Source organism: Mastigoproctus giganteus, chromosome 14 (genome assembly GCF_048544385.1).
Source record: "Mastigoproctus giganteus isolate SK-2022 chromosome 14, ASM4854438v1, whole genome shotgun sequence".
Lineage (NCBI taxonomy): Eukaryota > Metazoa > Arthropoda > Arachnida > Uropygi > Thelyphonidae > Mastigoproctus > Mastigoproctus giganteus.
Genome location: NC_143588.1, coordinates 63,666,101 through 63,679,607, shown reverse-complemented (window position 1 = coordinate 63,679,607; position 13,507 = coordinate 63,666,101). Strand labels below are relative to the sequence as shown.

At 38.8% G+C, this 13,507-nt stretch overlaps 1 protein-coding gene across 2 annotated transcripts in view; it reads left to right on the top strand.

Annotated features, from left to right (window-relative positions):
• LOC150075172 (polyamine-transporting ATPase 13A3-like) overlaps positions 1 to 13,507 on the top strand; it is a 409,674-nt gene that overhangs the window by 289,466 nt on the left and 106,701 nt on the right. For both annotated transcript variants that reach the window (XM_090388296.1, XM_090388295.1), the window contains one exon: positions 64 to 245. In XM_090388296.1, the coding sequence (XP_090244422.1) occupies positions 64 to 245 (182 nt within the window). The remainder of the gene's footprint in view (positions 1 to 63; positions 246 to 13,507) is intronic.

The window sequence follows — 13,507 nt, the reverse complement described above, 5'->3', positions numbered from 1 at the left end:
AAAAAAAAAGAAAAAAAAAAAGCATGATTCTTTTCAATTTATTTTGTCCTTGTGTTTTTATAGGGGATAATCTCTTGACTGCGATTACTGTTGCAAGGGATTGTGGTATGGTTGAAGAATATGATGCTATTATTAAGGTTGAAGCAGAACCTCTTTCTCAAGACCCTGGAACACTTAAAGTGCATTATTCACTTCTGAAATTATCTGGTTTAAGTAAAAAATTGGGACAAAATGGAATAGTTGAGGTAAGCAGAATTTATTTATTTATATATCATTATTTTAAATTACACCTATAACAATATCTAACCACATTATTACGCAGAATAATTAAGCAGTCATGAATATTTACACAGATAGTAAGCAGGGTTTCAGAGACAGGGTGCCACTCGAATAAAGGGATGCTGAATTTGAATATGGTGAGTACAGACAAGATAGTTGGGGGGGGGGGGTTAAAATCTGAGGAAGTGCACCCAGTTGATGTGGGTGGCCAGTGCTGTTATGAGCACTGGAAAAACAAAAAATGAGGATAGGGATTATGTTATTGGTCAAACGACTGTGATGAATATAATGAAGAGTCATACAAACAAATAGATTGGGCTAGTAAATCAATGTCTTGTAATGGGTGATTTAACAATTAAAATATTGACTGGAAAGGGGGTTGGGCAGGCTAAAGCAGATTTTGAGAAGTCTGGAAAGGAGTGTCAAGAAAAGTGGAAAAGGGTTCTTTGCTTATATTAACACTAAATGGAAAGGGATGAATCACATTGGTCCTCTAAATACAAGTAGTATTTGATATATCTCTGGCAACACCACCCTAAAACTTTCTTCACATATGAAGAAAGTTTTTGGGATAGTGCTGCCAGAGATATATCAAATTCTAACAGGAAACTAAATGATTTTGTGATAACTAAGAGGAAGGAGATAGAAAAATGTTGAACCTAAAAGTAAATAAATGTAGATAGGCTCTATCCAATTTTAAGAGAGAGAGGAAATGAGATAAGTGACCTTTAGTCATAAATATGAAAGCATTCAGGGGAGGACCCTATGAATGGGAAATGTGCAGATGTCTCCCCAATTCACAAAGGTGGGATCAAAGGGTGAAACAAGTAATTATAGATGTTTAAGCTTGACTTTTGTTTCAGGTAAAATATTGAAGGCACTGGTTAAAGAAATAATGCAGGACTATCTAGACAGGAATTAATTTATAAGGCAATGACACATTGGATTTGTTAAGTGGCAAGCTTGTTCAATCAATCTTATTGGATATGCAATTTAAGGAACTGGATAAAAAAAAATAATTTTGACATCATTTACTTACATTTCAGAAAAGCCTTTCATACTGTTCCACATGAAAGACTGCTGTACAAATTGGAGCAGTGTAGCATTTAAGGGCAACCCTTCATCTACAGTTACTACTACGGATTAAGGGTGGGTGGGTGGGTGGGTGGATTGGTTGGTTGGAGATACAGTGGTTGTCAGTGTATGCTGCTGCTCTTCTTGGACTAATGTTAATAGTGGAGCTCTCTAGGCTTTAGTGCTGGACCTATTAGCATTAGCAGAGGCATTTGATGCAAGGAAGCGAGCTTATGCAGCATCAGCCAAAAAAAAAAAACCCCACTTCCACTTCACCCCTCTGTTCGTTCAAAATACCTGTCCAGCTGAGCCTTAAACCTATTTAGGCTATCAACCTCCACGACAAGGGATGGAAGTCTGTTCCACCAACCAACCACCCGCTGGCTAAAGGCAAATTTCCGCACGTCTATCCTACATCTGTCTTTCCTCAATTTGAATTTATGCCCTCTCAGGTGATTATTCTGAGCTAGAGGAAGAATCCCATCAGCATTGAGCATGCTCAAACCATTCAAGGCTTTATACACCTCTATCAGATCACCTCGCTGGTGCCTAGTCTCCAGACACTGTAATTTGCAAAACTTAAGCCTTTCTTCGTAAGAGCACCCCTTTGTTCCATTCACTAATCTTGTTGCCCTTCTCTGTACTCGTTCCAGCAGCTCTACATCCTTCTTGAAATGAGGCCTCCAGACCTGTATACAGTACTCTATGTGTGGCCTGACCATTGCCTTATACAAGGGAATAATCACCTCCTTATCCCTGCTGGAAAAATTCCTGTACATCATTGACAATACTCCATTAGCTACTCTTGCAGCCCGTCTGCACTGCTCAGAGAACTTCATATCTGCCTGCACAACCACCCCCAAGTCCCTTTCATTCTCTACCACTGTCAGTGTAGTACCACAGAGTTGATACGTTGCTCTGGGGTTGCTGTTTCCCATGTGTAGTACTTTACATTTGTCAATGTTAAACTTCATTTGCCACCTCTCAGCCCATCTGCTCAATCTTTCCAGATCCTGTTGCAGCAGCATAGTGTCAGTAGTGTCCTTGACAACCCTGCCTACCTTTGTATCGTCTGCAAACTTGGACATTAAACTTGATATACCATCATCAATATCATTTATAAATACAGAAAACAATAATGGACCAAACACTGAGCCCTGAGGGACTCCACTAATAACATTAGTCCACGATGAGCAGTGTCCATTGATTACCACTCTCTGTCTTCTCCCCCTCAACCACCCCTTTATCCATAGCAGCAATTTGCCTCCAATGTCACACTGCTCCAATTTGTGTAGCAGTCTTCCATGTGCAACAGTATCAAAAGCCTTTCTAAGATCCAAGTATATAATATCAAAGCTATTCCCTGCATCCAGTTCTTTTGTGACTGCATCATAGTATCCAATCAAATTGGTCAGGCAAGACTTCCCCTTAAAAAAACCATGCTGTGTCCGAGCTATAACTGAAGTCTTGTCTAAATGATCCTGCAGTGCTTCTTTAACCAGTGCCTCCATTAATTTTCCTGGAACAGAAGTTAAGCTCACAGGTCTATAATTACTTGTGTCAGCCTTTGATCCTCCTTTGTGAATTGGGGTCACATTTGCACATTTCCAGTCTATGGGTACCTCCCCTGAGTCCAAGGAAGCTCTCATAATTATGGCTAAGGGTTTGCTTACTTCCTTTGCTGCCTCCTTTAATATAACTGGATAGATCCCATCCACCCCGGGTGCCTTTCTTGTGTTTATCTTCAACAACCTCTCCTCCACCTTACTCTCAGTTATTTCAAGATTCTGTAGCTTACTGCTAGAGTTGAATACACCTCTGGCATTCCCCTCACTGAATAACTCCTCATGTGTGAATGTCGATGCAAAATATTCATTTAGTTTGTTAGCTACCTGAGCAGGATCATCAACAGTTGACCCATCATTATCAAGTGAACCAATCCGATTCATCCCCTTCCTTCTAGAGTTTACATAAGTAAAGAACTCTTTGCTGTTTTTCTTTGCATCCCTTGCCAAGGATTTCTCGTAATCTGCCTTCGCCTGCCTAACCTCCTTTGTAACTTGGTTGCATATCAACTTGTATCTATCATAGGCTTCTGTGTCATGTGTTAATTTGTAAGTATCCCATGCATTTTTCTTCTCTGCCATATGCCTCATTAGTTCATCTGACATCCATTTTGGCCTAAACCTTGAACAATATTTCTTAGTTGGTATGTAAAGCCTAGTAGCTTCCAAGATAAGTTCTTTGAATGCTTCCCATTTTGAATTTGCTGTTGGTAACATCATCAGTTGGTCCCACTGTATAGAATTTAAATACTGTCTCAGTCCATCGTAGTCGCCTTTACGGAAGCAATAACCCTTCCCTTTACCCATAATGGTAGTTACCTCTTTGAGTAAATCCCACTTCAGCACACTGTGATCACTGCCACCCAGTGGTTCCTTTATCTGCAGATTCCTAATGCATGAAGAATCACTACTGATAATCAGATCAAGAGTATTACTCCCTCTAGTTGCCTCCCGAACATGCTGATGTAGAAAACAATCATCCAATAAATCCACAAAAGCCCTGCTAGTGTGTGAGTGACCCAGCCCCCAAATTCGAGTCAATATCTGGGAAATTAAAATCTCCCATTATAAGACTCTCTGATTTACTGGCCCACTCTATTTCCCTGTACAGTTTCTTATTATACTCATCAGAGTCATTAGGCCTATAGCACACTCCTACTCTCAATTTTGATCTCCCAATGCTTATGTCACACCAAACTGACTCGACACTGCACTGTCCAGCGATGTCGACTGGCTTCACTTCCTTGGTTTTTATGTGTTTCTTCACTAATAGCATAACCCCTCCCCCTTCCTATCCTGTCTATCCTTTCTGTAGACGTTGTACTCCCCAAATTCCAGTTCTGCATCCCTTATATCTGTGTGACACCACGTCTCTGATATCCCAACAATATCTGCCTTTGATGTTTTGAGCAATACCTCAAATTCATCAAATTTATTTACTAAACTCCTAGCATTGGTGTACACGCAAGTATACCTGCACCTGTTTCTATTCTTAGCTACCCTAACACAACCCATGTGTTTACTTGTACCGCAATGGCTCCCTATTATTGTTTTCAATATTTATTATGTTGATGAAGGCATATCATATCAGGCTTAATGTCTATGTTTGCAGGTGATACAAAGGTCGGCAGAGAGAGATTAATTACAGTCATCAGGGTGTGCTACTACAACAAGATCTAGAAAAATTGGCAGATGGGCTGAGAAATGACAATGGAAGTTTATCATTGACAAATGCAAGTTACTGCATACGGGTAGCAATTATCACACAATAATGTACAAACTGTATTGTACTCAAGGTACTAGAGAATGAAAAAGACCTTTGGGTAATTGTGCAGTCAGACGTGAAGTTCTCTAAGCAGTGGAGACAGACTGCTAAGGGCAGTTCATGGGGTTTTGTTAATGATATACAAGAAATTTGCCAGCAGGGATAAGGAGGTGATTATTTTGGTGTATTAGACAATGTACTATACTATTTGGTGTATAAGACATTGTACTGTACTGTATGTATGTAATGTAAATCTTTTGTACTGCATACTGCTATGGAAGCCTCATTTTAGGAAGAATGTGAATCTGTTGGAATGGATGTATAAATTTAAAAAGCGAACATAAATTTAAACTGGAAGGATAGTTGCAGGATTTATGTGGTATTTTGCTTTCAGCCAGTGGGTAGTTGATTGTTGGAACAAATATCCATCTGGTATTGCAGATTTGGGTAGTTTAAAGAAATTTAAGGTGGAATTAGACAGATTATTAGAGGGGTGACAGGTGGTGTGAGAAGTTTTTCTCTCTTTTCTTTTTCTTATTTTTTTATTATTATTTTTTTCTTTTTTTGCTGGTATACACTGGTGTTCAAAGAAAGTGTATCACCTAGGAATTTCACATTTCTAACCCTTTTTCACAATGGTATGTTACATTAATGACTAGCATCACAAATAGAAATAAAAACAAAAGATATTTATTAATAGTTAAGGCAAAGTAAGTAATATTTGACAGGTGCTCTCAAAATATTCCAAAATGAGCATTTGCAACCTTTATACAACAGTTTTGGTAAATACAACAATTATGGCTGAAATGTTATCAGAAGCCCTCAGTTTGCTTCAGTTTATCATTTTAAATGGAAAACAAAATAAAATGTTAACTAGGTGCAAACTAATATTTAGTTGAACCGCCTCTGGTCCTGATGACAACAGCACACTGTCGAGGCATTGAGAAGATCAATTTCTGAAAATAATCAACTGATAGTTTGTGGTTCCAAACACGAATTATGGCTTCGAAAAGTTCACAAAGGGTCTTTGGTTTCTTTCTGGTAACTGCAGATTCCACACGATGCCAACAGTTCTCTATAGGATTCAGGTCCGTTCTGTTTCCTAGCCAGCTAAGAATTGTAATGGACCATTCTTCCAATCATTTTTTCTCCTGTAACAAATGTAAACACATTACTGTCGAACCTCTAATGCAGAAATGAAGCTAAAGTAACTACACAAGTGCCTACTTACACTTTTCGCCCGATGACAAGGAGCAGATTCGTCCTGAAAGATGCAGTTACTTGGCAGGTTGAAATGGTCTCTAATGGTTGTCAGCAATTTGCCTTCCAATATAGCCAGTTATCCATTGGCATTTACAGAACTTTTTATAAACTGCAGGTGACCTACTCTGTGATACGGAATGCACCCACATATCATTTGGCTGGTAGGAAATTTCACTGTAGACACCATACAGTCTGGATGGTATTCTTCACCACGTCTATGGCGAATCGTTTGTCTTCCATCAGAGCCATACAGGTTGAATTTCTTCTCATCTGAGAAAATAACTGATTTCCACTGCTCGGTGGTCCATTTGACATGCTCCTTACACCAAATTAATTGGCCTTTTTCATTTTTGTGTTAGGACGATGGGCCAAGTCCATTTTTGAAGAAGTAAGAGGCATCTTCTGACTGTTACTGCACTTACTACCACTCCTGTATGTTCTTCCCATTCTCTTTTCAGCTCAGATGAAGAAGCTTCACTGTTTTTAAGGCATAAGCACTTCAACATGTGGTCCTGTTTTGGCATAGAGACTCGTTTGTGTCTAGTTCTTTTTTTTTCATATCAGCAGAACCAGTATTCTTGAGTTTAGAAAGAAACCTACTCACTATCAACTGATTACAAGAGACTCTATAAGCAATATGATGGAAAGAACATCCTTCCTCACGTAAAGCAACAGTATCATTCTTTCTTTGTTGGCATCAATTGAATGTAACTCGCCATCCTGACACAAGCAAGGAATGACTGCAACTCTTGCAGAGTGTACTTATGTAACTGCAACTCTTGCAGAGTGTGCTGAAAGTAACTGCTGATGCAATATTACATCATCACCTACGCATGTCAATCTTATCTGATGCAATCTGTAAGAAATATTGCCTTATACTTACGTTATTTGGACGTCAATTACAATTTTAGGGGATGATGCACTTTCTTTGAACACCAGTGTATAAGCTTGCTTCTTTGCATTATTTTGCCACTTGTCACTTATTTGGAGGATTCTGGGGTTCAAATAACATCACAGACTGGAGGAATTTCTAAAACTGTCCTTAATCTGCACTGTATTTAACCACTGAAGTGGAGGGAATATGGTTTTTTTACCCAGGAAGTTATTCCTGGATTTTCAACCTGCGTAACATACATATCAACCCATGAACACACACTTGTACAGACTGAATACATAATGGCATGCTGTGGTCTAAGTCACCGATGTGCCTAAAATCCAAGAACATTTATCCCAACTAATACTATTGACCTTTTGAAGCTTTCTGCATCAAAATCAGTTTTCCATTCATTGGATATATGCTTTTAGAATTAGAATTGTTTCCTCCCCCATACAGGCAGTTCCCACTTTACAAGTTCTTTTTTTCAAGTATCAACAAAATCGAAAATGTGAACATTAATTAAATAAATCATAAATAATGCAGCTAAACATTCATAAATATGTCATTTCAAACCACACACGTAGCTATATAATAATAATGTATGTATATTATTGTGCTACTACTACTTCTGTGTGTGCCTTTGTCTGTTTACGCAGAGATAAGGAGGGTGGTCCAACGCTTAAATAATTTTGGAAAGAATTCCATATTTTAGCTGCAATCAAAATAATAAAACGAGCTTGGGACAAAATTACAGAGAAGAACATGAGAGGTGTTTGGAATAAACTGTCATTAGTTTACTGATAATTTTGAAGGATTTCGAGAACCAGCAGACATCATACAAAATGAAACAGAAGCTGTCATTAATATTGCTAACCAATTGCAGCTTGAGGTCTCTACAACTCGCGTCACTAATCTTCAAGAACAAAATAGAGAGCTCATAAATGAAGACCACCTTGAAATGACAAAATGTGAAGAAGCTGAGGAAGATTTAACAGCTGAAACTTTTCAACACAGAAAAAGCAATTGAGACTTTCGAGTCACAAGATAATTCAAATTTCAAGCGTACTAGAAAAGCTGCTACAGATTTAAAAAATTACTTGTGCATGCTATTGTGAAATTTATATAAAAAAAAAGAAGACTGTCTTGGGAAAAAACGATTCTTGAAGCATTTCCAAAGAAGACGACGACTCCTTGTGCTTCCAACAATGAGCAGCAGCCTGGAAAGCAAGGTAATGGAGATTTCCAGGACTGTTGGGAGTCATAGTGGAACAAGTAAATACATGGGCTGTGTTAGTGTAACGAAGAGTAGGAACAGGTGCATGTATACTTGCATGTACACCAATGCTAGGAGTATAGTTAATAAATTTGATGAGCTTGAAGTGCTAGTCAAGATGTCAAAGGCAGATATTGTTGAGATGTCAGAGACATGGCGTCACACAGATATAAGCAGTGCAGAATTGGAATTTGGGGAGTACAATGTGTACAGGAAGGATAGACAATATAGGAAGGGAGGAGGGGTTATTCTGTTAGTTAAGAAACGCATAAAATCTAAGGAAGTGCATCCAATTGATGTTGGTGGACAATGCAGTGTCGAGTCTGTTTGGTGTGACATAAGCACTGGGAAAGGAAAAATTAGAGTAGGTGTGTGTTATGAGTATAATGAGCAATTGTGCAGAGGAATAGTGGGCCAGTAAATCAGAATGGGGGATTTTAACTTTCCAGATATTGACTGGAACTTGTGGGTTGGTCACTCGCACACTAGCAAGACTTTTGTGGATTTATTAGATGACTGTATTCTATAGCAACATGTTCGAGAGGCAACCAGAGGGAGTAATACTCTTGATCTGGGTTGCCTATTGATGATCATGCTCAGGTAGCTGATAAACTGAATGAGTATTTTGCATCTACATTCACACATGAGGAGTTGTTCAATGAGGGGAGTGCCAGAAGTTTATCAAACGCTAACAGGGAGCTAAGTGATTTTGTAATAACTGAGAGCAAAGTGGAGGAGAAATTGTTGAAGTTAAACATAAGGAAGGCACCTAGGGTGGACGGGATCTATCCAGTTATATTAGAGGCAGCAAAGGAAGTAAGCAAACCCTTAGCCATAATTATGAGAGCTTTCGTGGATTCCGGGGAGTACCCCATGGACTGGAGGTGTTCAAATGTATCACCAATTAACAAAGTGGGTTCAAAAGGTGCAACAAGTAACTATAGACCTGTTAGTTTAACTTGTTCCAGTGAAAATAATGGAATCACTGGTTGAAGAAGCATTGCAGGATCATCTAGACAAGACTGCAGTAATAATTGACACAGCATGGTTTGTTAAAGGGAGGTCTTGTCTGACCAATTTGATTGGATACTATGATGTGGTCACAAAGGAACTGAATGCCAAAAATAATTTTAATATCATATATTTGGATTTCAGGAAAGCTTTTGATACTGTTGCACATGAAAGACTGCTATACAAATTGGAGAGGTATAGCATTAAGGGTAAGTTGCTACAATGGATAAAGGAATGGTTGAGTGGGAGACGATAAAGAGTGGTAATCAATGGACACTTCTCTTCGTGGATAAATGTTATTAGTGGAATTCCCCAGGGTTCTGTGTTGGGCCCATTGTTGTTTTGTATATTGATCAATGATGTTGATGAAGGTATATCGGGTGTAATGTCTAAGTTTGCAGATGATACAAAGGTTGGTAGGGTTGTTAACAACAGTAAAGACAGTATGCTACTCCAACTGGATCTAGATAAATTTGGAAAATGGGCTGAGAAGTGGCAACTGAAGTTTAACATTGACAAATGCAAAGTACTGCATATGGGTAGCAATAACCGAAGAGAGACGTACCAACTGTGTGGTACTACACTCAGGGAAGTGGAAAGTGAAAAAGACCTGGGGGTAATTGTGCAGTCAAATATGAAGTTTGCTGAGCAGTGCAGACGGGGTGCCAGGGCAATTCATGGAGTCTTGTCAATGACATATAGGAATTTTGCTAGCAGGGACAGGGAAGTGATTATCCCGTTATACAAGGCAATGGTCAGGCCACACCTAGAGTACTGTGTACAGGTCTGAAGGCCTCATTTTAGGAGGGATGTAGAGTTGCTAGAACGAGTACAAAGAAGGGCAACAAGATTGGTGAGGGGAACAAAGGGGTGCTCTTACCAAGAAAGGCTAAGTTCTGTAAGTTGCAGCATCTGGAGAGTAGGCATCTGAGAGGTGATCTGATTGAGGTGTATAAGGTCTTGAATGGGTTGGGCAAGCTGAATGCTGATGGGATTCTTCCTCTTGCTCAGACTACGAACCCGAGGGGGCACAGTTTCAAATTGGGGAAAGATAGTTGTAGAATAGATGGGTGGAAATTTTCCTTTAGCCAGCGAGTAGTTGATTGATGGAACAGGCTTCCATCTTTTGTTGTGGAAGCTAATAGCCTAAATAAATTTAAGGCTGAGCTGGACAGGCATTTGGAATGAATGGAGGGGTGAAATGGGAAGGTTTTTTTTCTTTTTATGCTGATGCTGCATAAGCTTGCTAACAAACTAACAAGCACCAAGCCAACAATGAGTGTTGGACAACTAATGAGTGTACATTTAGTTGATGATGAGGAAGAATAAACATTTTTAACATTTGTATGGCCTGAATAATTTCTTTATTATTATAATTTTCTTTATTTTAAAGGCTATATTTGCATTTTTTGGATAAATCGTTCATTGTTTAAGCCTAAACTATTGTTTTGTTGACCTTTATTTTATATTACTATGGTCAAATTTTCTTATTGAGAATGTAACCCCTGGTTTTACCTTATGGCTATGGGATATAAATTCCCGTTTTACGAGCGCGTGCTAGGAACAAAATAACTTATAAAGTCGGGAACTACCTGTACTTATCAGGACAAACCAAAATGACGGTAGGGATTATATTATATAGACATTGACTGCAACAAATATAAAGAACAGCTATAGAGACAAATAGATTGGGGATTGGGTTAGTAAATCAGAATGTCTTATAATGGGGGGTTTCAACTTTCCAGATATTGACTTGACTGGAACCTTTAAGTCACACAGTAGTAGGATGAAGTTCTGTTGATTTATTGGCTGACTGTTTTCTACAGCAGCATGTTCGAGAAGAAATAAGAGAAAGCAACTCTTTTCATTTCCAGTTGGCATAGATGGACAGTGCAATGTTGAGTCAGTTTGGTGTGACATAAGCACTGGGAAAGCAAAAATAAGAGTAGGAGTGTGTTATAGGCCTAATGACTCTACTGAGCACAACGAACAATTGTACAGAGAAATAGAGTGGGCTAGTAAATCAGAATGTCTTATAATGTGGGGATTTTAACTTCCCAGATATTGACTGGAACTTGTGGATTGGTCACTCGGACACTAGCACGACTTTTGTGGATTTATTGGATGATTGTTTTCTGCAGCAGCATTTTCGAGAGGTAACCAGAGAGGGTAATACTCTTGATCTGGTTATTAGTGGTGATTATTCGTGTATTAAGAATTTGCAGATAAAGGAACCACTAGGTGGCAGTGATCACAGTGTACTGATGTGGGATTTATTTAAAGATAGAATTACCATCCAGTGTAAAGGGAAGAGTTTTTGCTTCCGTAAAGGTGACTACAGTGGTCTCAGAGAGTTATTTTAAATTCTGTACAGTGGGGGCCAACTGATGATGTTACCATACATATCAGTATTTTCTAAGTGGGAAGCATTCAAGGAATTAATGGTGGAAGCTACTAGGCTTTTCATACCGATTAAGAAATATTGTTCAAGGTTTAGGCCTAGATGAAATCAAAAATGAAATAATGTGACTCGTGGCAGAGAAGAAAAATACATGGGATGGATATAAATTATCATGCAACCCAGAAGCCTATGGCAGATATAAGCTAGTCTGTAATCAAGTCACAAAGGAGATTAGGCAAGCTAAGGCAGATTACGAGAAATCTTTGGCAAAGGATGCTAAGAAAAACAGCAAGTACTTCTTTACTTATATAAACTCTAAAATAAAAGGGGATGAATTCGATTGGTCTCCTGGATATCGATGGTTCGACTGTTGATTATCCTGCTCAGACTCAGATAGCTAACAAACTGAATGAGTATTTTGCATCTACATTCACACATGAAGAGTTATTAAGGGAAGAAAATGCCAGAAATTTATCAAACTGTAACAGGGTGCTTAATGATTTTGTTATAACTGAGAGCACAGTGGAGAAGAAATTGTTGAAGTTAAACATAAGAAAGGCTCGTGGGGTGCATGGGTCTATCCAGTTATATTAAAGGAGGTGGCAAAGGAACTAAGCAAACCCTTAACCATAATTATGAGAGCATCCTTGGATTCAGGTGAAGTCCCCATGGACTGGAAATGTGCAAATGTATCCCCAATTCACAAAGGGGTGATCGCAAGGTGACGTGAGTAATTACAGACTGGTTAGTTTTAACTTCTGTTCTGGGTAAAATAATGGAGTCACTGGTTAAAGATGCATTGCAGGATCATCTAGACAATACTGCAGCAATAATTCAGACACAGGATGATGGTATGTTAAGGGAAAGTCTTGTCTGAAAAATTTGATTGGATACTATGATGTTGTTACAAAGGAACTGAATGCAAAAAATAATTTTGATATCATATACTTGGATTTCAGGAAAGCTATTGATACTGTTGCATATGGAAGACTATTTTACAAATTGTAGCAGAATGGTATTAAGGGTAAGTTGCTAAAATGGATAAAAGGGTTGTTGAGAGGGAAAAAACAGAGGGTGGTAATAAATGGGCGCTGCTCTTCGTGGACTAATGTTATTAGTGGAGTCACACAGGGTTCGGTGTTGAACCCACTGTTGTTTTGTATATTTATCAATGATATTGATGAATGTATTTCAGGCTTAGTGTCCAAGTTTGCAGATGATACAAAGGTTGGCAGGGTTGTTAATTACAGTAATGGCCGTGTGCTACTGCAACAGGATCTAGAAAATTTGGGCAGATGAGTTGAGAAGTGGCAACTGAAGTTTAACATTGACAAATGCAAAGTACTGCATATGGGTAGAAGTAACCCCAGAGGAACATACAAACTGTGTGGTAACTACACTTAGGGTGGTAGAAAATGAAAAAGAACTGAGAGTAATTGTGCAGTCAGATATGAAGTTTTCTGAGCAATGCTGATAGGCTGCCAGAGCAGGTCATGGGGATATTGTCAATGCTATACAGGGATTTTGCTAGCAGTGAAAAGGAGATGATTATCCCTTTGTATAAGGCAATGATCGAGCCATGCCTTGAGTAGTGCGTACAGGTCTGGATGCCTCATTTTAGGATGTAGATTTGCTTGAGCGTGTACAGAGAAGGGCAGCAAGATTGGTGAGGGGGAATGAAGGTGTCCTGTTACCAAGAGATGCTTAAGTTCTGCAAATTACAGTGTCTGGAGACTAGGCACCTGCAAGGTGATCTGATTGTGGTGTATAAGTCCTTGAATGGGTCGAGCAAGCTGAATTCTGATGGTATTGTTCTACTTGCTCAGATTACGAACCTAAGGGGGCATAAATTCAAATTGAGGAAAGATGGTTGTAGAATAGATGTGCGGAATTTGCCTTTTGATAGCGGCTGGTAATTGTTGGAAAAAACTTCCATTTGTCATTGTGGAAGTTGATAGCTTAAATAAATTCAAGTAGGAACTGGACAAACTTTTAGAAG